Consider the following 26463-nt stretch of genomic DNA (forward strand, 5'->3'; position numbering starts at 1 on the left):
ATTATCATACTAGCACCATCATCAAGCATTAAAGCTTTTCAGCGGCACTATTTACTATGCTGAAAATTCTCAGACCCCAAAACTCTCTCAGGGATACACTAACACTCAGACAAGGATACAATTACCCCATGGTCTGCTTAATGTAAAATAAATATATTTTAGAGACAGTTGACACAAATTTTCAAAATATACAATATTGAGCACATTTCTAGTTGTTGATTAGATTACCTCATTATTAGTATCTAATGTATATTACATTATGATCAGAAAATATATACCTTTTTTTTTTTTTTTTTTGCGGTACGCGGGCCTCTCACTGTTGTGGCCTCTCCCGTTGCGGAGCACAGGCTCCGGACACGCAGGCTCAGCGGCCATGGCTCACGGGCCCAGCCACTCCGCGGCATGTGGGATCCTCCTGGACCGGGGCACGAACCCGTGTCCCCTGCGTTGGCAGGCGGACTCTCAACCACTGTGCCACCAGGGAAGCCCTACCTTTTTTTTATTATTGATTGGACACTGCGTCATTTTTAAACTTCTCTGAGCAAGGTCTGTATCCTAACATTCTTAGCTGTTACAGAGCACCATTCACACATACAGCAGGATGAAGGCATCTCTCTTCTAATATTAAATATATATCCATTGAATAAAGCTACATTTTTTTTTTCTGTTTCGAAAAAAAAAAAGATACACCCATTTTGATCTCAAGAAAATTGGATCCACCGCATCAGTTTTCACATTCTCTGAGAGGAGCACACCACCGCCCGAGAATCGCTCACTTGAGTTGCAAGTCTAGGTCTGCATAGAGCTGAGCATGGAAGGTCAAATCTGAAAAAGCAAACAGCAGTTACTGTGCTGCTGTCCTGCCCAGTGTTCCTCTGTGGATCTGGGATGGTGGAAGGGACTTGGCCTTTCTCCAGTTACAGTGTTCTTCCTCCAGAGAGTGCCGCCTTCATTTTGTCTTTATTACTTCATTATATCTTTAAATTATTAGGTAAGCTAGTTTTTAAAAGGTGCACAAATTGTCTTCTCTGCAGCTGGAGGAAATTAAACAGTTTCATCCACGTATATATACTGAACTGCTATTGCTCCGTCCACTTTAATAATAGATGGTATTACTTTGAATGAGACTTAGCAAGTGCTGGCGCCTCTGTTTTCTCCCTCACCTCTTCGTCCTTACCTTTTTTTTTTCCACTACCTCTCCCCCCCCCCCCACTTTTTCAGCACTCGTGAGGAATTAGAGAAGAGGGTGTGATACCCAGAGATTGGGATTCCAGGAGGAAGGCAGTACAGAGGTGCACCGGTGCACTAGAGGTGCATGAGAGAAAAACAGGGAAGCATCTAAGAAGTGCTAGTGGCCGGGGAGGAGTCCAGATGGTGGGATAAGAGGACGCAGAATCCGCCGCTCCTCACAAGTACATCAAGAAACCCACTGGCTGTGATGCATTCAGATTGGAAGGCATTATTTACCACATAAGCCAGGTCCTGGCCTCCCTTCCCGACTTGGTCTTTCCTTAGCTTATGTGACCATTGTCTTCTCTGTTTCTTAGATGGTTTTGTGTAGCTTAGATGAAGAGCCCAGCACAGAGTAAGCACTCAGTAAACGTTAGCAGTTATTCTTGTCCAAATTGTTCTCCTTTTCTCTCTTTCTTTAAAAATTCTTACAGAGGAACTTTAAGATTATTTTGCCATGATCTGAACAAAATCCAGCTATGTTTGACTAGAGCTATGTGTAAATCTATGAATTTATTTGGGACTGTATCTCTGAGTTGCATAGGAACTACATCTTTCTTACTAAAGGTATTTCTGGGTGTTTTACGTTTGTGAAATATTGATGGTTTGTGAAAGTATCTTCAAGGTTTAACCAGAGAAGCAGAACCTGTAGGATATATATATTAAGAGATTTATTGCAAGGAATTGGCTTACATGATTATGGGACTGGCTAAGTAAGTCTGAAACCAGTAGGGCAGGCCATCAGGAAGGGCAGGCTGCCGTCCACAAGTGGAATTTCTTCTTATTCATGGAAGCCTCAGCTCTGCTGGAAGGCTCAGGCCTACCTAGATTATCTAAGATAATCTCCTTTAGTTAAAGTCAACTGATTATGGTCTTTCATCATATCCATAAAATACCTTCACGGTAACACCTAGATTGAAGTTTGATCGATTAACTCAGGACATCAGCCTAGACAAGTTGAAAGTAACAAAGAGACCATCCCAGTGAGCTCGTGGAAAACCACATGGAAGACAATAGAGCAAATAAGTCTTATGATACTAACCTGATGTCATTTTATAAGAAGGTTACTAAACTGACCAGTATGTGGAGTTCATTGTGTCATTCAGAAAAATACATAATATACTGTTGACAAGAAAGCAGAATTTAAGTGAGTAAGGTAGGTGAATTTAAGCTGTTGAGTTGCACACAAATGGGTTAGGATCAGTTTGGAGAGTGTTCCCAGTGATAGCTGCTAAATTCTGGGTGTAATGCTGGGCCTGTAATCTTTTTTAAATTATTGCTTTATTAGTATTAAACTCGTGGGTAACATAAACCTCAGAGGAGCTCTTCTTTTGAATGGTGGTCGTGGGATTCTGAAAGCTCTCAACAGTTGCAATGACTGACCAGTACTAGGAAGATGAACTGGAAATCAGTTTCCATCCATGGGTTCAAAAGTCAATTGTGTAGGGCAAGATTAGAGAGATCTTGGGTCTTTTTGTTTTTTTAATTGATTGCTGCTTCATTATGAGTTAATAATATGATTATAACTGATTAAAAAAACAAGTACTGTGTGTGAGTTTAACTGTTGAAGACACTAAGTATATTTGTTTTATAACGGGAGACATAGCAGATGGATATCATAATCATTAAAATTTTTTAAATAGCTCTTATTAATTACAGTTGAGTACATTGAGACAGTAACCTTAAGGCTTTCAAATCAGATGTGAATTTTAATCTCAGCTCTACCTCTAAATAATTGGTGACCTTGGGAAAGTTATCCTTTTCTCTTAATATTTCCACAACTACAAATGAGGCAGTGATACCTACTTCATGAGGAATTGTGAGGAATAATGAAAATGCATAGAAAAGGGCCTAGCAGGGTTCCTGGCATACGGTGGGCTCTCAAGCATGCCTTCTTTATCCTTTTGTTTTTTGACTGAAAGGGGAATATTTGGAATCACTACACAATGGTTTTAGGTGTGGATTAAAATAGATTGAAGATGCCCTAAAAATAATTTATCTTCAGTATCGAAGCTGCTCCAAACACAGATCTTGATTTTGACTTGTTTTCTGTAAAACCGGATTCATAGTCCGAAAAGAGGCCTTACATCAAAGAAAACAGGAAGAGGTGTGCCTCTCGTGGGAGATGTGTTTAATTTTGCAGGTTGATAACTGAGAATTCAGGGAGCATATGCCCACTTGGTGACTGTGACTGCCACCTAGGATCTTTTTCTTGCTGTTTCCTTACTGCTCCCGCATTTTTGTTTCCCTGTTTAAACTAAGGAGAAGAATAATTAACATTTAAGTTAAATGCTAAATACGCTAGTTAACTGAAATAGTAGGTGAGTTAAACCTGAATAGCTGGTGACTGAAAACTAAATCCAGTGTTACAAAATCGTTAATGTTATATTGCTGAAATTGATATCCCTTTTGATAACCTCAGGTCTTTCTGTTATAATTTTAATCATTTTTACCTTAAAGTCAGGGAGATGTATCAGTATTTTACTGTACATTAATTTTTTATTTATTAGAGGACCACTAAATTGCCTGTCTGGAGAACTAAATAATTTCACTTAAGCTCTTTTATAACATTTCCATCATCTTTGTCTCCCAGGAAACCTTTCTGCCTGTGTGCAGTTTAAATAAGAAGCGCAAAAAAGTGGCCAATGACTACTTAATATCATAGAAAAAGATAAAAGGAAAACAAAACTACATAAATACAGAATGGAAAAAAATCTTAGAATGTTGAGAATTAAAAGTGTTCTCTCTGATTATGATTTACATTCATCATGTCAATTTGATTTTCTGTTCAAGGACTGACCTTCTTACTACGTGCTGCTCTGTGAGCTTAATCTCTCTCCTGTTACCCTTTGCCTCTCTTCGGAGAACCTCATTTCTGCCATTTACATTTGCAGTATTTTTACTTAGTAGTAATACGAACACATTTCTTGCAAACAATGGGCTGTAGCCTTTCCATAGGAACTGTAGTTCCTGTAGCTGCTCCTGTCCTTACCTGTCTGAACAGGTAACTCCCCTGACTCACTTCACTCGCCACTGTATGGAAATGGCACTAGGCCCATCATCTGGGCATTAGAAATCTGCATAATTTTCCACGTGTTTAAAACGGCTAAGCAGGCCCCCTCCAAAGAATATCACACCCTCTTTTGCGCTGGCTGCCAGAGACGTGTTCCAAGTCACTATCGGCTTTCTCTGGGGGAAGAGGGACTTCTGCCCTAGAAGTTACCATGCTTCCTCATGCTTTTGGTTGATACTTTTCCCTCTGTAGTTGGCCCTTCTTCCCCTTTCCCCTATTCTGATTTCTTTTTCGCTCCATATAAAAACACCGTGTGAGTATTTTTGAGCTGCATGAGATCAGGGATCTTGTCTGTCTTGCTCTTCTCGGAGTCCCCAGCACCTAGAACAGTGCCTGATGACAGCAAAGATTCTCTCCTTGACCAGACTTTAGTCAGGCTCCTCTGAGCCTCTTCTCAATTAGGTCTCAGCCTTAGTTCCTTGCCCCCCACCCTCCTTGCTTGGCCTACATAGCCCAGTTGTTGTGAGAATCCTGCTAAGTCAGTTTAAAGACAGTCCCTTACCCCTGATATCTGATCAAATTCCTCATTCCCCTGTCCATTCCCCACATGCTTGACCTGCCTTCAACAAGAATCCCCCTACCCTGATATCTTCTCTTAGTAAATTTTGATCACCAATCCCCTCATTCTGCCCATTGGCTATAAATCTCCAGCCGTCTTTTCTGTATTTGAGTTCAGCCTGACGTCTGTCCCTAATTGCAGTAGTCTTGACACCTATCACAATAGTCCTGAATAAAGTCTTCTTTACCTTTTTACAAGTGTCAGAGTAACTTTTCTTTAACACAGACTCATAGTAAGTGGGCACCAGCTCGTCTCCAGCCACTTCCCTCACCCCTTGAGGATCCCGTGCTCAGGTGTCCCTGCTTGAGAAGCCGTCCTCCATCTGTAACTGTTCATTTACTTGTATTTTGGATCTTTACCCTTCTGGCCTCCATGCTGTTTTAAATTAAACTTTTGTCCTTTATTTAACCCTGAGAACAATCAAAAAGTACAGACCACGTTTCTCCAGTCCTGTGTATTACATGAGCAGAAGATTTCTGCTTCTCTTATTTAAAATTGAAAGTAAAAAGGTATCAAGGTATCACTTAGGACACCGGGGAGGCATGACATTTTATTAGTTCTGCAATGGAAAAGACAGCTGTGTCTTGACTCCTGTGATTCTTAATGGGATTCATGCATGCAGATTAGTTGAAATTAATCATCCTGAACCTTGCAAGAAAATGATTTTGTCTGGATTTTCTTAGTTATATTTTCTGTACCTTTCTAAATCAAGACTACTATTTCTTTTGAGATATATATATATATATATATACACACATATATACACACACACACACACACACATACACATACATACACACTTTGTTTCCTAAATTTCTTATAAATATTTTGAATACATAGAGTTATTTCATGTAGACTAAATTTAGAATAAATTTTCACGTATTTTTTACGTTACAGTTAAAGACAACTCAGAGTTGTCTGTTTTCACTCCAATATGTGGGCTTCTCAAATTTTTAATGGAAACTTAATTTAGGGACTTCCTGGCGGTCCAGTGGTTAACACTCCATACTTCTAATGTAGGGGGCGTGGGTCAAGGAACTGAGATCCCACATGCTACACAGCGCAGCCCAAAAATATATATATATTAAATAAATAAATACTTTGAGGAAGAGCTACAATTTAAAAGTTTCTGAATTCCAAATCAATGCACCTAATAAAGTTTCATTTTAAAAAAATGAAAAGAAATAAAAGTTAATTTTATACCCTAAAAATATAAAAGATGGTTTTCAGCACTTACACATATTTAACTTAGTGTATTAATTTCTAACTATTCTTATTGGAAAAGTGGAAGACACTACTAACTTCTTTTAAATTTGGTTACTTCTGTTGTCTTTACATTATCAAGAAGTGTATGTAAGGTTCAGTCTGAAATGTAGGATTGTGTGAACGTTTTATTTAGTCATGAAGCAGACATTAATTGGTGCCCACTTTGTGCCAGGCGCTGTGTTGGGTGATGGCAGTGATGACAGCCCATCCCCGCCGGGTGTGTGCTCCCCGTCGGCTGGACAGAGGCCAAGAGACGGCCAGTGCACAGCATCAGGTCTTATCAGTTGTGCTGTCATCAAGCATACATGCCCAGGCTCAGAGTTAGGACCTCTCTGGAGTTTGGAAACTCTAGACTCACTTCTCTCTGTTGTCTGTCTTTTTAAAAATTATTTATTTATTTATTTATTTGGCTGCATCAGGTCTTAGTTGAGGCACATGGGATTTTCATTGCGGCATGCGGGATCTTTTGTTTCAGCACACGGGCTTCTCTCTAGTTGTGGCACACAGGCTCAGTAGTTGCGGCGCGCAGGTTCAGTTGCCCCGCAGCATGTGGGATCTTAGTTCCCTGACCAGGGATTGAACCTGCCTCCCCTGCACTGGTAGGCGGATTCTTAACCACTGGACCACTGTGAAAGTCCCTCTGTTGTCTCTTTTGTTCGTTCTCTTTTCTTTTGGGTTCTTTCATTTTTCTGTAGAAGGTCAGATACTTTATTCTCTATTTTATAGGATAGTCAGCAGTAAGAGACACTGACCATTTGGCCCTATTCTGAATTAACGTACAACTATATCAGGGGTTTTTAAATAGAATCCGTAGGAAGTAATTGTTAGGTGCAAAGAACTATAAATGTCTAAAATCCTTGTTGTTGGTAATTTAACACCCTTCTTTTTCAGTGTAGCTATCCTTAAAATGGACCTGAAATGGTCTTTGCTCATGTCACAGCATTTATGAAGGGTTTAGGGGGAAAAGATGGGTGATGCTGACATACTGATTTTTGTAAGGAAATAGCAGTATATCCTATACCTCACCCAGACTTTCACTAACCTGTCTCTCAGCTTTTTCCTTTTTTGCTGAAAGTTTGATCATTTTCAGCACTCACCATGTGTTCATTTTAATGCTTTCATGTCTTTAAAGAAAACTGGCTTTCTCCGGCATGAGAAATCAATCTACCCTACGTGCTAACATAGAACTACAAAAGGAAGCTCAGTGTTTATCAGACACTTAAATTGTTCACTCAGCCATCTCTGGCATTACGAGGCAGATGACCTCTTGTTTCTAGGTAGCTGGGACAATTTTGACTCCCATGTTCATGCCTGGTGGGGCTGGACATCTTTTGGAGATGGAGAGGAAAGGAGGAGATAAACATTCCAGAAGCTTGAAACAGATGAGTTGTCTAAAGTTTAGCAAAGTCATCAGGGTGTTAAAAGTCAGACCAACAGGGGAGGAGGGCTTCTGTGAAAGGCAGGGAATTATTAGAAAATAAGTCTGTGTTTCAGAGAGGGAATGCCAACAACCCAAAAGAATTGGAACGTCGAAAGACAGTATAAAAATAAGCAAAAAACATGAATTTTGAAGTAAAATATGAAGTACTAGTGATAAAAGTAATAATTTTACTCATTTTTAAGTTAGTGATTATAAAGGCCTTTTCTAGGAAAATGGCTATGTGCCCTGAGAGATGGAAACTAGATTTTATTAGTTCGCCGTTAGCAAACAGTGCTGTTCAGAAGCCACGTTCAGCTTATTTTTGTCACTTGAAGAATGCTGGGGTTATTTGGGATGGTAGTAAGTATTGTTTATTTAGCATTTCCCGTGTGCCAGGTTCTGAGCTATGCGTGTCGATATTTCACTGTCTTCTTAACAACCTCTGAGGAGCACATGTTGTTATCCCAAGGAAACTGAGGCTGGTGAGGCCAATTAGCTTTCCTGATGCCATTGTAAGATTCAGACCCAGGTCAGTTGAATTCCACGCCCATGCTCTAACCGTCACCATGTGGCAGTTGTGACAGAATGGAGGCATCAGGCCGGAGAGGACAGCAGACTTCTGCTCTCCTCAGCCCTAGAGCATGAGCTGTGCATGCATCAGTTACTGTTGTTAGAGGCCAGACCCTCTGTTTTGTCAAATGTAAGCACGCTTTTTAGCTCCTATCACAAGAGAGCTTACAAAACGTTTTCTAGGCGATGTAGTTAATACCATTGATTTTCAAAGAAAGCAATACAAGTCACGACTTTGCTCTATGGAAAGCTTTAGATTACTTATGTTAAGCTCACCTTCACTCAGTAAACAGATTATTCCCCCACCAAGAAGCAGGTTTATAAAAAGTAATTTTAGGGCTTCCCTGGTGGCGCAGTGGTTGAGAGTCCTGCCGATGCAGTGGACATGAGTTCGTGCCCCGGTCTGGGAAGATCCCACATGCCGCGGAGCGGCTGGGTCCGTGAGCCATGGCCGCTGAGCCTGCACGTCTGGAGCCTGTGCTCCGCAACGGGAGAGGCCACAACAGTGAGAGGCCCGCGTACCGCAAAAAAAAAAAAAGTAATTTTAACTTGAATGTGGAGAAGTTTGGGAATCGAATTCTGTTGGCTTCAGAGGGAAGAATACCACTTACAGACAAAAAGACCTCAGAAAAAGTGGGCAAAAAGTGAGATGGTTGGAGAGTCTAGCCACATCTCTTTTTTTTAAGTACCTTTCCTATTTCCCATTAAATCAACAGTGTTTTAACGTGTGAATAGCAAAACTGAATGAGCCCCATTGTTCAACTGGAATACCTTTTCTCTTAAATTATCTTGTGGCCAAAGCCTGAGGAGCAAAGGTTTCCGGAGAGCCAAAGGATTTCATGAGTCCTCATTTTAAATATGCTGCCCTGTGAGCCTGTACTTTGAACAGCTTTTCAGATTTTAATGGATTTGTAAAAATCCAGCCACATTCCTAAGTCTGCATGAATATATGACTTGTGTGTATTTATGACTAAAGTTAATGCTTCAGAAATTGGTGGCAGATAATGGCCACAAACTTTTTTATTGTTTTGGTGCTCTTTGGAGCTGGGTTATTTAAAACAAGTGCACCGCATCTTCAGACTCACCTGACTATACAGAGGTACTGAAGGAAATTTCTGCTGTGTTTTGCCTTTGGTGGATGTTTCCGTGACTTTTTTGCAGGCAGGGGGAGGTAGGGTCATAATAAATACCACTGCAATGGCTGAAAGACCTTTTCGGCAGAAACCGTAAGATGGTTACTTTGAGAAGTAAAGGTTTCACATCAGAAGATGTTTTATTGTCAGGGGAACACTTAAAGAATCTGACATTTCCCTGAACCAAGACTCTGTGTCTACAAATGTCACAGTCCAGAAAATTGTGTTTCATCATTCTTATTATAAACAAATGTAGCTTTCTGACTATCTGCAAATTTTGCATTACCAACTAATTTTTTAGCTTATTCTTATAAGGAATAGTCTTTGGGTTTCTTTTCCTTTTAAAGTATTGTTTTATGTAAACTAAGATGCAGTTTTCTTTGAATGGATCACCTGCTTTTGAGGTTAGCAGTTTGTCACTGGAAAAGAAAATGTTTGGCTCAGATGCAGAACTTAATTGTTTATGGAAATTAATCGTAAGGATTTCTGTTTGTAGGAGTGTAGCAGACGATACACTCTGAATAATCTCCCAACTGAAATGTTGTAAAGAGTTAATAAAGCATCTTACTAAGTATATTGCTAATTGGCACAAGGAAGAGAAATCGTAAAGACCAAAGACAAAATGAAAGCAGGAGTCCTGGGATATAAGCTGGGTTGTCCCAGAATGTTTCTGCTGGGCCTTGAGGCTGAGCTTCCCTTTGGTGGTGGTGTGAGGATTATTGAGAAATAAACGCGCCAGTGTTGGAGCCAGGGAGGAGGGGAGAGGCAGGGTATAGTAAGGAAACCTGCCTTGGAGGTTTGTCTCTGCCTTGGAGGCAGGATGTGAATTCTCCTAAAACATGAGAAGGGCTGACCTTCACGTGGGTGCAAGTTGAATTGATTGTCTCGATGAGGTCCAAACATCCTCATGCCAAGAATTTAAAGTGCTCCCAGGTTGGTTGCCTCCCAAGAGGCAAACAGAAGCCATATACACATCTTGTCTGAAATAGTGTCCCTTCAACCCAGGCCTTCAAGAATTCTCACAGATAGTGTTCCAAGGGAAGTCAGTTCACAATCAGAAATCACAGAGCAGATGAAGAAATTCACCAGCATGAGAAGTAGAGCCAGCAGAGTCACACCACAGTGGAATTATCAGATTTCTGCTGTAAAATAAGTGTGTAAATACACTTTTTAAAATAGTGATGCTGCTTTTTAAAAAAAAATAAATGAGAAGCTTGGAAACATAAGCAAGAAACAAGATATTGTCAATAATGACCAAACCTATTTGGAAGAGGATGAAGTAGAACTTCTAAAAATAGAAAAATGATTACCATTAAAAATTAAGTTATTAGATTAAAGAAGAGATTAGACATAGCTGAAGAGAGAATTAGTGAAATGAATATTAAAATAAATTACATAGAATGCAGCCCACCAAGAGGTGGAAAGCATATGAGTGGTTAAGAGACACAGAGAAGAGCAAATTGGGGCCCTCCAGTCTGCAGAAGACAACTGGCCAAAGATGTAAAAACGAAAATGATGTAGCTGTCTTAATATCCAAGTAGACTTCAAAGCAAAATGCATTACTAGAGATAAAACTCTATAATCATAAAAGGTTCAATTCAGTTTTATTTAGATATAATAATTCTAACTGTATCTATCTAAGAGCATGATTTCAAAATACAGAGAGTAAAAGTTAACAGAAATACAAATAATAATGGACAAATCTACAATCATAGAGAAACATTTTAACAGACCTTTTCTTTGACTGATAGAAAAAATGTCCCTCTAAATCAGTAAATATATGGATTTGAACAAAAGATTAACAAATTACTTAGTAGACATTCTTAGCATATCACAGGGAAGGTCTGCAAAATACACGTTCTTTTTGGTCACATAGAGGAACATTTTAAAATCATTTAAGAAAAAAAAATTAGGCCACAAAGCTTTTTTCAACAGATTTAAAAAGATTGAAATCATACAGAGTATGTTCTTTGTATACAGTAAGATTTAACCAGAAGTCAGTAACAATAACCAGAGGATGAATAATCTCACAAACATAATGTAAGGTCAGATATCAAGAACAGAAAGAAATCAGACACAAAAGAATAATGTGGTATGGTTTCATTCCATTAGAAGTTCAAAAATGAGGCAAAATTAGACTGTAGTGTTTGTGGCTGCATGTTAAGGCAGGAAACAAACAAAGAAAAATAAGAAAATGATTATCATAAAAGGGTGATAATTTCCTTCAGGAGGGAGGGGGCTTGTTCAGAGCATCACAGCACAAGAAGTTCCTTCTTGTTCTGTCGTCAAAAATATATCAACTGTCCTTAAGTGCTTATTCTTCCAGATGAACTTCAGAATGATGTTGTCAGATTCCCTAAAAAGCTCATTTGGATTTTGGAATTGGAATTGTGTTAAATTTGTAGATTTCTTCTGGAATTATTTGCACCTTTGAAATACTGAGTCTTCCTATCTAGGGATATGGTATGTGTTTCCAGTTATCCAGGTTTTGTTTGTTGTTGTTTTTTAAGATTCCTTAGAAAAATTTTAGAGCTTTTCTCATAGAGTCCACATTTCTTGTTAAGCACATTCTTAAGTATTCATTAATTTTACTGCTAATATAAATGAGGTCCCCTGTCCCCACCATGTTTTCCAACTGGTATTGCTAACATGTGGAAAAGCTGTAGATTTTTTTAAACTGCCTATCTTATTATTAGTTTTAATTCCCGCCGTTTATTTTAAAATAATATTTTTTGAGGTTTTTGTTGTAGGGTAGGTATCAGTCACTGTATAATTTTCACATTTACTTGCTGTTTCTCGTCTACAGTTGAGAAAATGAGGCTCAGCAAGGTATAAAGAGATGGTTCAAGGTCACACAGCTAAATTGTCCTTGGAGCTGGGGTTTCAATTCAGTTATATCTAACTGAAAAACTCTCTACCATGGGATTATATTTTCCCTGATTAATTTAATTCAACAACAAATTATATAAAGATATGTTATAGAGATGAATGAGACAATGAACGTAAACTCGCCAGGAATATAAATGAACGATCTAAATTAATGTAGCAATTTCATTGTGAAATCGAAGGTAGGAGATTAATTGGAGAATAGCTGAGATCCGGCATTGCCTTTGAGCAGTTTAGAAGTCATAGAGCTTTTTCGTTTATAAGATTTTTGAGATGTCCTCTAAACATTTATGTCTGATACATTATGAACCAGATGTCTTCCCAGTGGATTTTTTTTTTAATATTAACAGTGACATTTAGTGAGCCGTTTAAATGATGATGATGGGGGACACATTTAAGATCTCTTTGTAGTGTTGACCTTCTCCAGACTAGTTCTTAGAACAGAAGGACTGGAAAGTGTTTGTCCTTGCATTCAACACCAGTTTTATTTTGCACCTTTGAAGGTGCCACTCTGTCTGGGTGCTGAGTATTAAATAGTGAATAAAAAAGACAAATTATAAACATGCAAATTAGGTACAGTTGACCCTTGAACCACTTGGAGGTTACAGTTGGCCCCCTGGATACATGGTCCCTCTGCGTCCATGGATTCAACCAACTGCAGATCAGGTAGTACTGCGGTATTTACTATTGAAAATAACCCCCTATAAGGGAAGCCACGCAATTCAAACCCATGTTGTTCAAGGCTCAGGTGTATATATCTTGAGAGAAGTGCTGTGAAGAAATGATCTGGGTGCAGGTGAGAGGTACCTAGCCATTTGAGAGTGGGGTAGGCAAGGGAAACAGCTTGTGACAAGGCCCTGAAGTGAAGCATGTCTTAAGGAACCTAACAAAGGCCACTGTTGCCAGAGGACAGGGAGTGAGGCGAAAGTTGGAACATCTGAGGTTAGCTAAGTGGGCAAGGACTGTAACATGCAGGACCATGGAGACCGAAAGAAGGAATTTGGATTTGATTCAAAGAGCAGTGGGGAAATTTCTAGGAAGGGTACCAACAGGGACCAGCTTAGAATATTAAGACATGGTGGTGGCTGCTACCGAGAAGAACAAGAGTGGCAGTGGGCAGAGCAGGTGGGAAGCTGATGCCGCACACCAGGGTTTCCCAGCCACGTACTGACATCTGGGGCCAGCTGGCTCTTTGTCAAAGGGGTATCCCGTGCCTTGAAGCAGCATCTCCGGCCTCTTCCCACTAGATGCTCGTAGTAGCCCTCCTCTCACTTGCCAAGTTGTAACAACCAAAAGGTCTGCAGACATTTCCAGAAGTCCGCGGGTGGGGGTGAGATCATCCCCAATTGTGAGCCACTGCTCATAACCAGAGGGAAGTAAAGACTTGGGTTGGAGTGATGGCAGTAGAGGTAGAAAGACGTGCTCGGATTTGAGACGCTCTCAGGTAGAGGGGGATGTGCCGGATTATGTGGGGTAATGGGCTGGGGGAATTCTCCACTCTCCTTCATTGCCAGGTTTGCGTTATTTGGAAACCTTAAAATTTACCCACATTCGCCCTTGCTCTTTCTCATGCCTTAGGTCTTCCAAATATTGTGTCTGCTTTGTGTTCTATAGACAGAAAAGATCCACCCCCCGCCCCCCACATACAAACCACACCATTTCAAACCCTGGAGAGGTGACAGAGGTGCTTGGTCTCTCACCAGGAATCCTGAAGTGGGTGAAGCTGATCGACAACTTCGAAGGGGAATATGACTATGTAACCAACGAGGGCACGGTGTTCACGTTCAAGACAAATCGTCATTCTCCCAACTACCGCCTGATCAACATTGACTTCACAGACCCCGAGGAGTCCAGGTGGAAGGTGCTTGTTCCTGAGCACGAGAAAGACGTCTTGGGTAAGAGTACGTGCCGCTTGGGAGTTGTGCTTTTGTTTCTGGTAAGAACGTCAGGAAGTTGGTGCATCTCTCATTCTCCGGTGACCGGTTACAAGGTGAAGAACCTTCAACCTCTAATTGTGAAATGTCTCAGGAGCGCAACTAGGTGTTTACCGTGTGACATCTTTGTAGTTAGTACAATACTGTGTGGGGTCTTCAAAAAATTGTGAAGGTGTGAATCCAGACCTTCAAAGGTAGTGCTTTTCTTTTATTAGAAAAAAAAATATCGGCTGTCTTTGTGTAGTTATTGTCTGATAATCACTAATGTTTAGTTTTTTAAATCAGTTGGATTCAGAATCCTTAGCTTTTAGCTTCTGAATAACCTTTGGCTGTTCATAGTACACCTATTGTAGATCTTAGGGTGGGTTTACAGTCCTCTTACCGGAAAAGAGAAGAGACTCTTGTCAGAGTTAATTGAAATACATTGCACTTGATGCTGTGTGCACTGGCTACAGTAACCTCTTGAGAGCCTCAGTTCTTTATCTGTCATGTTTCAGAGTTCCTTTAAGTTCGCATTACTGATTTTCTCAGTGATTTTCCAAAAATAATATACTGCTTTATAAGTTACTTCTTGCCTGAAAGCTGGATTTAAAATGAGACTCTCTAATTTTGTTACACTTTTTGACACAAAAGGAGAGTCGAGTACGTTCAAGCCAGTGAAGAGTTTGCTTGTGGAGGTGAACTTCTGCTGATGGGTTGAATGGGGATAAAATCTAGGGCCATCCCCAAATGGGAAGGTATAAGGTGTATATAATCAGGAAAATAATTCCTTTTGAGAGCTGCAGAGTGGCCCATTGTCACATAAAGCAGTCCTGGCATGGGTTTTTCAGTGAATTAAGGCACACGTATTGGAGTCAGATCCAGGTGCACATCCTGGAAAAGTAAGGACGTCTTCCGCACTGGCTCAAGGCAGTGTGCTCTACGCCTGCAGATATTTCAGCCTGGCCTTGCTTAGCGGGTAGAGCGGAAGGTGGTCAGCTGATTACAGCTGAGTCTCTGAGCGCTTCCCAAGGGCGCTCCCGCCGGGCCCTTGCTTGGGCAGTTCCCTTGGCCCTGGAGGAAGCGCTGCTCTGGGTGTTTGCCTGGGATCCCCTTCACCCCTGGGCTTCTGGCTCATCCCTCCGCCTGCTTCTGTAAAGAGGTCTGCAACACCTCAGGCAGTTCTGTCAGACAGGACCCAAGGCAGCCCCACCCATGCTCTTTCCTACACAACCCCCATTTGCAGCCCCAGGGCAGCAGCCCATCCCGGGCTCCTCCACAGTCCACAGTCCATACGTGCTTCTCAGCTTCGGATTAGGCACCGGTGCTCTGTCTCTCTCAGGCTGGGGTTTTCCCCAGCGGGGAGGGGGACTTACAGCATGACAGGGGCTCTTTCCAAGGAAATCGCTTCACCCTGTGTCCTCAAAACCTTCCATTCCGTCTCTGACCCTCGTATATTTGGTTGAGGGACCCACGAATCCTAGAACAGGTTTTCTGCCTTTTCCATGAACACCTTCATGCGACTTTGGTAACCTGATGACTTCTGTCCAAACTGAGACAGAATGTCCCCCCCTAAGGGTGGTAAGAGCCAGCATTTAGTGAGTGCTTCCTAAGTGCCACAGGAGGGGCCCTCAGGCCTTGGTGGGTCCAGGGGAGACTTGGTGGGCATGTCTTCCTGAACAGCGAGTGCCCTGGGTGTTTTTCAGGTTCGAGTCAGGTTGGAACAGCGATTCTCACGTAGGGAAGCATCAGAGGTACAAATATTTCCCAAGGCGTGTGAATTTTCTGCCTTTTAAAGCCCCCCTAAGGCAGTTTTAACTGTACCTTAAGGTGACATCCTATCTCACTTGCAGATCTAATGAAATGCAAATCAAGATTATATTTTTATAACCTTTCCTCTAAAAGGTTATAAGTTCTTTAGACTGGAAAGGGGAAACCTTCCATATTCACAGAACTCATCAATTCAAAGAGAAGCACAGTTGAATTTGCAGTGTGTCATTAGCACAGAATGCCCTATTGAGAATAAAAACTAGAGATGAGTCATAAAGTACAGCTGTAAAGTCAGAGCTTTTATTAACGACAGTCTACAAATCACCTTGTCCTTTTTTTATTCACTTCGTCTGTTTTAGAATTCTGATGTACTCGTAGTTAACACAGATTGATTATTTTTGGACAGAAATAATTTACTTCAGTTTTTTTCCCCTTACTTTCCTTAAAACATTAAAGCCACATGACATATATTGCTTGATTGAAGCACTTAAAAAGTCGTATTGGATGAGCAAATTACTTTCAGGTGTAAGAGTTCTTCCTTATACCCTGACTTGAGGAAAAGTTTGCGGTAGTAATCTAAACCACCCGACGAGACTGAGGCCCCTGGGGATCCTCAGAGCTCCCTCTGGCCTGTGTCTTGTTGATCATTCATAACGTTATATGTGTGAACTACTAGTTTCTTGGGTTTAAAAATAAGCAGTGTCAAGAGCCCCTTGCCCTGCATCCCACCATGAGACCCAAGAAAGTCTTTTCTTTTCCACGCGCTAGAGCTGTTCCCTGCAGCCCTGTCCTTGCTTCCATTTACTGAAGCATCTCTCCCTCTGGATGGCCCGTCCTTAGCGCTGGCCCATCTCATCCAGAGCACGACGGATTGTGCTTGGTGCCTGGCCACCCCCCCCCCCCCCGCTTTCTCCTTTCCTCCTCTGCTCACTCACCTCCGCTCTCCCAGCTCCGTCTCGGACGGTACCATCACTGAAGCTGCAGCCCTGGACACCGAGGGGCCTCCTGCCTCTGCCTCACTTTCCTGTCCCCACACTTGCCACGTCCTGGTGAGTCTTCCTGGGAGATGCCTTTTGTTTCTTTGCCCCCTCCTCCAGACTTTATCCCCAGCTTGATATGGTGTTCTGCCCGGCTTCTTACAGTTGTGTGTTCGGGTCTCCCCTCCACCCTCTGTGCACCTCTGTTGTTCTCTGGTCAGTCGTCAGATGCATACATCTGATGCCATCTTTATGTGTGTCACCCTTCTCTCCAACAGTAGCTCCTCAGTAACGGCTGAGTCAGAAAGGCCTAAACTCGCCCCTACCTGGCTCACCCAGTCCCCCATCAAACCACCACTACTACCCTCGCCCACCCCCAGATGGAACAGCGGTTTTCTTCTTCTTTTTTTTTTTTTGCGGTGTGTGGGCCTCTCACTGCTGTGGCCTCTCCCGTTGCGGAGCACAGGCTCCGGACGCGCAGGCTCAGCGGCCATGGCTCACGGGCCCAGCCACAGAGTGGGATCTTCCCCGATCGGGGCACGAACCCGTGTCCCCTGCATCAGCAGGCGGACTCCCAACCACTGCGCCACCAGGGAAGCCCGGTTTTCTTCTTGAAAATGGATCTCTACCTCGTTCTTTCTCCCAGTCTCCTTCCCTCGCTCCCTTCCTTTCTGCTGTTGGTTCATTCATGTTTCTTTTCTCTCTCCTCATCCCCAGCTCTGGCCTTCATTCCTTGAGTCATGTTTTCCCACCTTCTCGTCCCCCAGAGAGCTGTCCTGTTCCCGACACCACCAGGCCCCCCGCCTTCACACCCCTGCCCTCCAGACATAATTCAGCATTTGCTCAAGAGCTCTCTCTTATTTGGGGTCCCAACCAACCACTCACTCACCCTTGTTTACAAGTTACTACTTGTGTTTTTACGCGATTGTGTCTCAAGGACAGAAGTGACCTCATCTTCTTGCTGGTCCGTCCAGCACCCTGTAGGGTATCTGGCATATACATTTACATTTAACACAGTTTGTTGAATAAACGATCCTGACAGATGTGGATCGTGATTCGGGCTTTGTTGTTTTCCTTCTTATACCTCCTGTAGCATGATATTGGACACAAAATAGGTAAGCAGGGTTATTTGCATTACACACGTTATCTGGATCATCAAAAGCTCCTGGCCCCAGGTGGAGACTATCTTGTTGCCTCTGGAGATGACAGTGGCAGTGATTTATTAAAGGGATACGCTGAAAACATGATGCATGATTAACACCAATGATAAAATCACTTGCAAGTCTCACTGCCGCAGAGCACAGTGTCGAACTCAAGAACTGTTGTTCGGTGACATGAGTATGTTTTGGGCTAATTTTCAAAACCACATTATGCTTTATCTGTTGTTATCTTTTCAGAGTGGGTAGCTTGCGTCAGGTCCAACTTTTTGGTGTTATGCTACCTCCATAACGTGAAGAACACTCTGCAGCTTCACGACCTAGCCACCGGTGCTCTCCTCAAGACCTTCCCGCTTGAGGTCGGCAGCGTCGTGGGGTACAGCGGTCAGAAGAAGGACACCGAAATCTTCTATCAGTTTACTTCCTTTTTATCTCCAGGTGAGCGTCTTTCCACCAATGTTGTCCAATTTAAAAATCAGACTCACGTTTGGGTTTCTTTTGAGAAATCGAAATACGATGCTGTGTTATTGAAAATCACATATGCTGTATTACAGCCAAAAGTACTTAGTGGGAATAAAACAGTAAAACAGACACTCAGAACAAAGGGAAACACGAACACCTAAAACTGCACTCTCATTCATCTTATATCCTGAGTCTCTCTTCCAGGGACAGGACCATCTGTTGTTCTAGGTTGATGTGAAAAATTAGTATGAACAAGTATAACCTTAGAGTCAGCCTTTGGTCTACAAAACACACACAGTGCAAATAACTAAAAGTGTTATATAAAAATCTGTAGTCACATCTGACATTAATAAATTGTTTTAAAACTGAGAATAAATTCTGCTCTTGTTAAACTGGATTAAAATGTAATTGTGAAAGTTTAGTCTTACATCATATGGGGGGGCGGAATTTGTTACTTGGTTCTAGTAGAAAAGGAAACACTTGTAAATTGCAATTTTACGGTATCAGTTAATTTTCCCCAAACTAAACATAGCTTTCTGTATAACTTGTTTTTTTTTAAGTTGGTCACACCCATTTTGCTTGTTTTGGTTTTTTCCCGTTTCTCCACTTGGCTGCAGTGTTTCTGTTACAGCTGAAGCCATAACACATACCCTGATTTATCCCAGGAGCCTGGCTCAGTTGGCAGTGTACCGTTGACTGGGTAGACCCTATCCTGAAAGCAGTCTGGCTGAAAAGATGTCTGCACTTTCCTTGTTTGTTTTTTGAGCTCCTTCGTCGTCCTTTCTGTCCTACCCAGTTTCGTTGCAATAGTTTGGTCCTCAGCAAATAAAGCAGACGTAGGGGAGAGCCCGGCAGGTGCAGAAGTGGCCTTGTCCTCCTCCTGGGGTTTGGCAGGTGACAGTGATGCCTGATACACTTTTTTTTTCGTGCCTCTGAGTCACAGAGCAGCAGTCTTTAAGGAATCTTATCGTCATGACAGGTTGCCGTCAGGGTTATTAAAACCAAAAGAATGATGCTCTGTACGTAGGGCTGATGGTACCTCTGGAACACCTAGCAAGCTTTACTTGCCCATGTGCCTTTCAGAGGATCTCAAAGAGATGTGGAAACCGTGCCCAGGGCCACGAGTCTGGAACTGACAGGTCAAGAACCTCACATCAGGGTGTCTCGAGCCTCACCCCTCCTCCCCTGGGGCTTGGGGGACAGTGGCAGCCAGTGGACAGGAACCAAGAGAAGTAGCTTTCCTCCAGAGAGCCATTCTCAACCACTGCCGTGGGATCCACACTTTATTTCCTCAACTTACACTGGTTCCAGAAATTTGACTTTGGAAAACCTCATAGCCTTGAAACAGTGATAATGGATAAAGGGCAATGAGGAGAACAGAGCAGCGCTGACTCACCTGCTCGTCATAAAAGCCAGAGTCCCCAGAGGCCCGTAAACCACCTTCAGTGACCCCATGTGGCCATTTATTTCAGGAACAAGTTCATCATTACCCAGGGCTGAAAGGGCTCACTGTCCCAGCATAAAATGATGAGTTCTGTACCAAGCAGTGAAATCCTATCCGTGACCGTGGCCGCGCGGTTTGGAAAGAGGAGTGTGTTGTCAGTGCTGTATGGACAGGACGCTCCTGAGCAAGCTTTAATTTGGTGCTGCCGTGCTTTGTTCTTCTCCTTTGTCTTTTCTTATTCATTTTGCCTCCTGCTTTTTCTTTTCTCTCCTTCATGTAATTTGATATATAAAACCGGACAACGGGGCTTCCAGACTCAGGCCTTCTTATCCAAATGGAAAAATGGCCATCAGACAATTAAACTAGATTCCTCGAAAGCAGGAATGGCAGTGTGTACATACACACTCCCACATACACGCATGTCCGCTCGAAGGCTGTCTGGCGCTGGTCTCTGAAGGTGGGCTGTCCACTACTGCAGTAGACAGCAGAGACACTAAATGATAAATAAAGCCCTGGGGCCAAAAATACCTGCAGTGCCGGCTGCTGTGGACACGTGGTGCGTCTGGCAGGTGAACACCAGCTGACCGTTTCCCGTGGAGGCACATAGTGAAGACACATCTTGAGCCAAGCCATTTGTACCTTGAGTCGCACTTGGAAGAAAAGAGGCAGCCAGGGCAGTTTGGAGCACGATACACGTATTCCCTGTGGCTCGAAGCACTTAGTGGTCGAGCCGACTGATTCTGTACTCATGGAACCTTGGAACGTTGTCTGAGGCTCACTCCAGACTTGCGTGTGTTGTAATAATCCAGTACAGGCGTCCCAGTTGCATGGCTCTGAGAGACAGGGAGAAGAAATCAAAGAACCTTTCCCAGGCTCTTTGGGAAAGGCATAAAAATGTTTCAAGACTTCATTTTTTTAGAGCAGTTTTAGGTCCACAGCAAACCTGAAGGGCTGGTACAGAGATTTCCTATGCACTCTCTGCCCCACACATGCACTACCTTTGCCGTCATCAGCATCCCTGCTACAGGGTACATCCCCTGTGACAACTGATGAACCTGCATGGACACACGTCATAGTTGCCTGAAGTCCGTGACTTACCTTAGGAGTCATTCTTGGTGCTGTACATTCTAAGCTTGGAGAAATGTATGACGACGTGTATCCATCATTATGATACCATGCAGAGTGTTTTCAGTGCCCTTAAAAGCCTCTGTGCTCAGCCCTTCTCATCCCTTCCCCCCCCGCCAAGCCCCTAACAACCACTGATCGTTTCACTATCTCCATAGCTTTGCCTTTTCCAGAATGTCATGTAGTGGACTCATAGATTACGTAGCCTTTTCAGGTTGGCTCCTTCACTTAGTAATATGAGTTTAAGGTTGTTCCGTGGCTTGATGGCTTATTTCTTTCTAGCACTGAGTAATATTCCATTGCTTGGATGTCCCACAGTTTATTTACACATTTACCTACTGAAGGACATCTTGGTTGCTCCCAGCTTTTGGCAATCATTAATAAAGCTGCTGTAAACATCTGTGTACAGGTTCTTGTGTGGACATGTTTTCGACTCCATTGGGTAAATGACCAAGGAGTGCAAACAATTTTTGAGAGACTTGTTTTAGTTTGTGGGGGTTTTTTCTTTTAATAACCTTAAAACCCAACCTATAATCGGATGAAACAGTATCTACATGGGTCATCTTCACAAATTCCTTTTGCCTTCTTTTTGCATATCCCATTTTCCAGATTCCTCTGATGATTCTTTAGCAACCTCTAGGGTTGCCCCTTCCTCCTAACTCCCATTTCTTTCACCTCCTTACATTTATTCATATTATATATAGCAGGAATATTCTAGCTGATCGTCCCTGCCTCTTTCCTATTGCTAGAATAGGCTTGTTAAAACAGTTTCATCAGGAGACCCATGTCAAGTGCAGACACCTCGTGTGGTCTTAAGGGAATTCCATAATTCAGTTCTCTTTTGCCCTTAAACTTCGAAATTATTCCCCAGAGATCACCTGACCAGTCCTCTCTGATTCATGACTCTAGGATGGTTTCTCCAATCCCTTCCCCTCTCCTTGTACTTAAGCAAACCAATTCAGACAGGACACAAAGCATCATTAGACTACAGGAATTCATGTTACAGAGTGAATATGCAGTGGGCTAACCTGGACTGACCCCGATGGATCTATAAACAGAAAGTATCCATCAAATATATTAAGTACCAGTACCTTTAGGTTTAACCCAGCCTCCCCCAAGGTGCCACTTCTGCCCCAAACAGAAGAATTAAAGTCAGGCACTCGGCACCCTTTCTCCCAACAGTAGCCAGCCTGTGTCCTATACTTATTTCAGTCTGCTATTGGAGGGTTTGATGTCTCAATTATTCTAGATAAACAGGCATTTAGAGTGTGTTTCCTACTCACTGTCTTTCACTGGGGTCACTGCCCCAGTAACTGGCCAGAGCTGGGAGTCCTGGCCCCAGGGTCCTTCGTCGTTCACTGTAGTACAGGTAACAGTGATGCCGGGGTGAGTCCGATGCTCAGATGGCACATGCTTGTTCTGCAATCTCTTGTCGTCGTCGTTGTTTGGTCTGGAGTTTTTTTCCAAGGATTCAGATGCTTTTTGTGTTTGGATGAAGTGGGGCAGGTACTAATGAAGAAGCTCTTCAAAAATTAACGCACATGTGAAGATAGCAATTTGCCCTCGAGATTACATTTATCTGAGCAAGTACAGTATTCAGTGTATCTGGTAATTTAGAACGTATGCCCAGAGTGTAGTCTGGAAGTATTTTATATATAAAGTCATATTCCAACAAACATCCAACTGTAACTTAAACTAAGAAAGCCAGGACTTCGGTCACGTTACACATCTCCCCACTGTCAGTGTTAATCATATTCCCTATTATAAACCTTAAAATAATTTGTAAGCATGAGAAGTGAGATAACATTCATAGGGATTAGCAGTCCTGCTGTTAAGGAATCTGAATGTATTACTCTTTGCCAGTGGGGGGCAGAGTGCCGTTTCTCAGCTGTTAGTGAAGTTCATACGTACACAGAGGAGTTGAAAAGAAAGCAAGCTGCCATTTTAACACATGATCAATCAATTTGAATGTGCCCTGTGGGAGTACCGCTTAGTTTCTGGTTTTCCAGCAAGTATCAGGATCTCTAAATTGATTTTTCATATACTTGACAGCATGTGTTTAAAGTATTCTGTGGGAGGGCTGTTTCCATACCACCCACTCCAGATGACTAATTCTGTTTCATAAACTATAGCAATGTTGTTGTTTTCAAACAGTAACGATTCGTCTTAGTTATTGTTTCTTTGGTTTAGTTCTTGAATGTTAGAGTGTAGTAGCGTTAAATTAAGGAGATGGAATTTTCATTAGTGGTTAAAATAAGCTAAAATGTTGTGGTGTGTGTTCATCAATCTGTGTTGTGCACAATTACTGGGATAATCAAAATTTTAAAGGCAACTCCAAAAGGCTACCCTAAAAGGCTATCTTTGGTCCTTGATTGCTTTCCACATGTGTGTCCACAGATGGGTGGGTAGCAGGTAACAGGCGCCCCAGAGTTCCCATCAAGAGACCCCTGAATGGCTGTTGACCTTGGGCAAGTCATTTGAGTTTTCCATCTTAATCACTTCTCAGGTAAAACGGCCCTACATGAAGTTTCCCATCTTCTTTGACCTGTTCTCCTAAGTGACCTGGCGTGGGGAAGACCTGTTAAGTTTCTGCAGTTAGGTTTAACTATTCTCATGGTCACAGAATGCATTAGAATCTTCTAAAATGAATACCCAGGTAACTGTTGTAAAACGGAAGGCCGAACACGATGGTGATGATGAAGTGTGAACTGGTGATGATGACATGGTGATGATGAAGTCAGGCACTCCACACGCCTGACCATTGTGGGCTCTCTTGCTACAGTGACCTTACACGGCACTGCTGACTGTGCTTTGTGATCTTTGCCGCCCTTGTATCTAGTGAGTTTGTGGACTGAACTTAAGACTTCCACTTCCTTCTAGGTATCATTTATCACTGTGATCTGACCAAAGAGGAACTGGAGCCCAGAGTCTTCCGAGAGGTGACTGTGAAAGGAATCGATGCTTCCGATTACCAGACAGTTCAGGTATGGAGCATTTGATCCTGACAAAATCTGACTTTCGGGCCCTGCACACCCCACTTTGTCGGGAGCCGTGGAGGTAATCCACAACAATAGGGGCAACAGATATTGGGGGAACTCCTGCTGTTTCTGGGCATTGAGCCAGGCGTGGTCCCTGTCCTCCTAGAGTTTAAAGGTTCTGCTCCCGGCACTGCTACTCTTGACACGAAGCCAGAGCCCCTTGTCTGGGTGCTCAAGGCGACACAGTTTGTCTGCTTGCTTGAAAGTGGGTTGTTTTCTGGCTCAGGTCTCGTGGTGTCATAAATAACAACATAGATCTGCTCTACATAAAATACTCAAGTGCTAGGAGCCAGCCTTTCCAGTCTGAAATTCGTCTGTATGTCTGGCTGGCACAGGGTGAGCACGCCATAAAATATTAGAATGGATGAATTAACTGCTTAATTGTCATGATACCACCAGTTCAGTCTCTGGTCACCATCTTTTCGGGTTAAGAATCTCCACTTTTGTTTTCTTAGCGCCCCAACTGTACTGAGTTTCTCAGAAACGGAATCACTTACTAATGGATGATGCAGGATGACTCTGTTCCTTTGCAGTGAGAGGTCACCTGTCAGGCACCAGGTGTTTATCAGGGCTCTCCCACCAGGGGGCTGGACCGCAGAGACCACAGATTAAGAGTCAGACTGTTGTTTGTGAAGGAAGGTTAGAAAACAGAGCACTGATGCCCCCGAGGATGTTTCTGTGAAACTAGGGCATCATTTTACCTCAGTGAATTGCCCTTCACCTGTCTAGGAGTAGTCTAGATAATGGGCTAGATGTAGTTCAAAAATAAATAAAACCTTTTTTTTTTATGAATTATGCTTTTTATTTATTTTTGTTTATTTTTTTTAACATCCATATTGGAGTATAATGGCTTTTCAATGGTGTGTTAGTTTCTGCTTTATAACATAGTGAATCAGCTATACATATACATATATCCCCATACCTCCTCCCTCTTGCATCTCCCTCCCACCCTCCCTATCCCACCTCTCTAGGTGGTCACAAAGCACCAAGCTGATCTCCCTGTGTTGTGCGGCTGCTTCCCACTAGCTATCTGTTTTACATTTGGTAGTGCATATATGTCCATGCCTCTCTCTCACTTTGTCACAGCTTACCCTTCCCCCTCCCCATGTCCTCAAGTTCATTCTCTACATCTGTGTCTTTATTCCTGTCCTGCCCCGAGGTTCTTCATAACCTTTTTTTTTTTTTTTTTTTTTTTTTAGATTCCGTATATATGCATTAGCACACGGTGTTTGTTTTCTCTTTCTGACTTACTTCACTCTGTATGACAGACTCTAGGTCCATCCACCTCACTACAAATAATTCATTTTCATTTCTGTTTATGGCTGAGTAATATTCCATTGTTTATCTGTGCCACATCTTTTTTATCCATTCATCTGTCGATGGACACCTAGGTTGCTTCCATGTCCTGGCTATTGTAAATAAAGCTGCAGTGAACATTGTGGTACATGACTCTTTTTGAATTATGGTTTTCTCAGGGTATATGCCCAGTAGTGGGATTGCTGGGTTGTATGGTAGTTCTATTTTCAGTTTATTAATGAGCCTCCATAGTGGCTGTATCAATTTACGTTCCCACCAACAGTGTAAGAGGGTTCCCTTTTCTCCACACCCTCTCCAGCATTTATTGTTTGTAGATTTTTTGATGATGGCCATTCTGACTGGTGTCAGGTGATACCTCACTGTAGTTTTGATTTGCATTTCTGTAATGATAAGTGATGTTGAGCATTCTCTCACGTGTTTGTTCTCAATCTGTATATCTTCTTTGGAGAAATGTCTGTTTACGTCTGCCCATTTTTGGATTGGGCTGTTTGTTTTTTTGATGAGCTGCATGAGCTGCTTGTAAATTTTGGAGATTAATCCTTTGTCAGTTGCTTCATTTGCAAATATTTTCTCCCATTCTGAGGGTTGTCTTTTGGTCTTGTTTATGGTTTCCTTTGCTGTGCAAAAGCTTTGAAGTTTCGTTAGGTCCCATTTGTTTATTTTTGTTTTTATTTCCATTTCTCTAGGAGGTGGGTTAAAAAGGATCTTGCTGTGATTTATGTCATAGAGTGTTCTGCCTATGTTTTCCTCTAAGAGTTTGATAGTGTCTGGCTTTACATTTAGGTCTTTAATCCATTTTGAGTTTATTTTTGTGTATGGTGTTAGGGAGTGTTCTAATTTCATTCTTTTACAAGTAGCTGTCCAGTTTTCCCAGCACCACTTACTGAAGAGGCTGTCTTTTCTCCATTGTATATTCTTGCCTCTGTTATCAAAAATAAGGTGACATGTGTGCATGGGTTTACCTCTGGGCTTTCTATCCTGTTCCGTTGATCTATATTTCTGTTTTTGTGCCAGTACCATACTGTCTTGATTACTGTAGCTTTCTAGTATAGTCTGAAGTCAGGGAGCCTGATTACTCCAGCTCCGTTTTTCTTTTTAAGATTGCTTTGGCTATTCGGGGTCT

General features: G+C 42.3%; 1 protein-coding gene across 2 annotated transcripts in view; it reads left to right on the forward strand.

The window, feature by feature from the left end:
• Positions 1 to 26463, forward strand: part of PREP (prolyl endopeptidase) — a 137277-nt gene that overhangs the window by 52242 nt on the left and 58572 nt on the right. For both annotated transcript variants that reach the window (XM_060167197.1, XM_060167198.1), the window contains exons 8-10: positions 13841 to 14032; positions 18195 to 18392; positions 23866 to 23969. In XM_060167197.1, coding sequence (XP_060023180.1) covers positions 13841 to 14032; positions 18195 to 18392; positions 23866 to 23969 — 494 coding nt within the window. The remainder of the gene's footprint in view (positions 1 to 13840; positions 14033 to 18194; positions 18393 to 23865; positions 23970 to 26463) is intronic.

The sequence above is a fragment of the Lagenorhynchus albirostris genome, chromosome 12, assembly GCF_949774975.1.
Source record: "Lagenorhynchus albirostris chromosome 12, mLagAlb1.1, whole genome shotgun sequence".
Lineage (NCBI taxonomy): Eukaryota > Metazoa > Chordata > Mammalia > Artiodactyla > Delphinidae > Lagenorhynchus > Lagenorhynchus albirostris.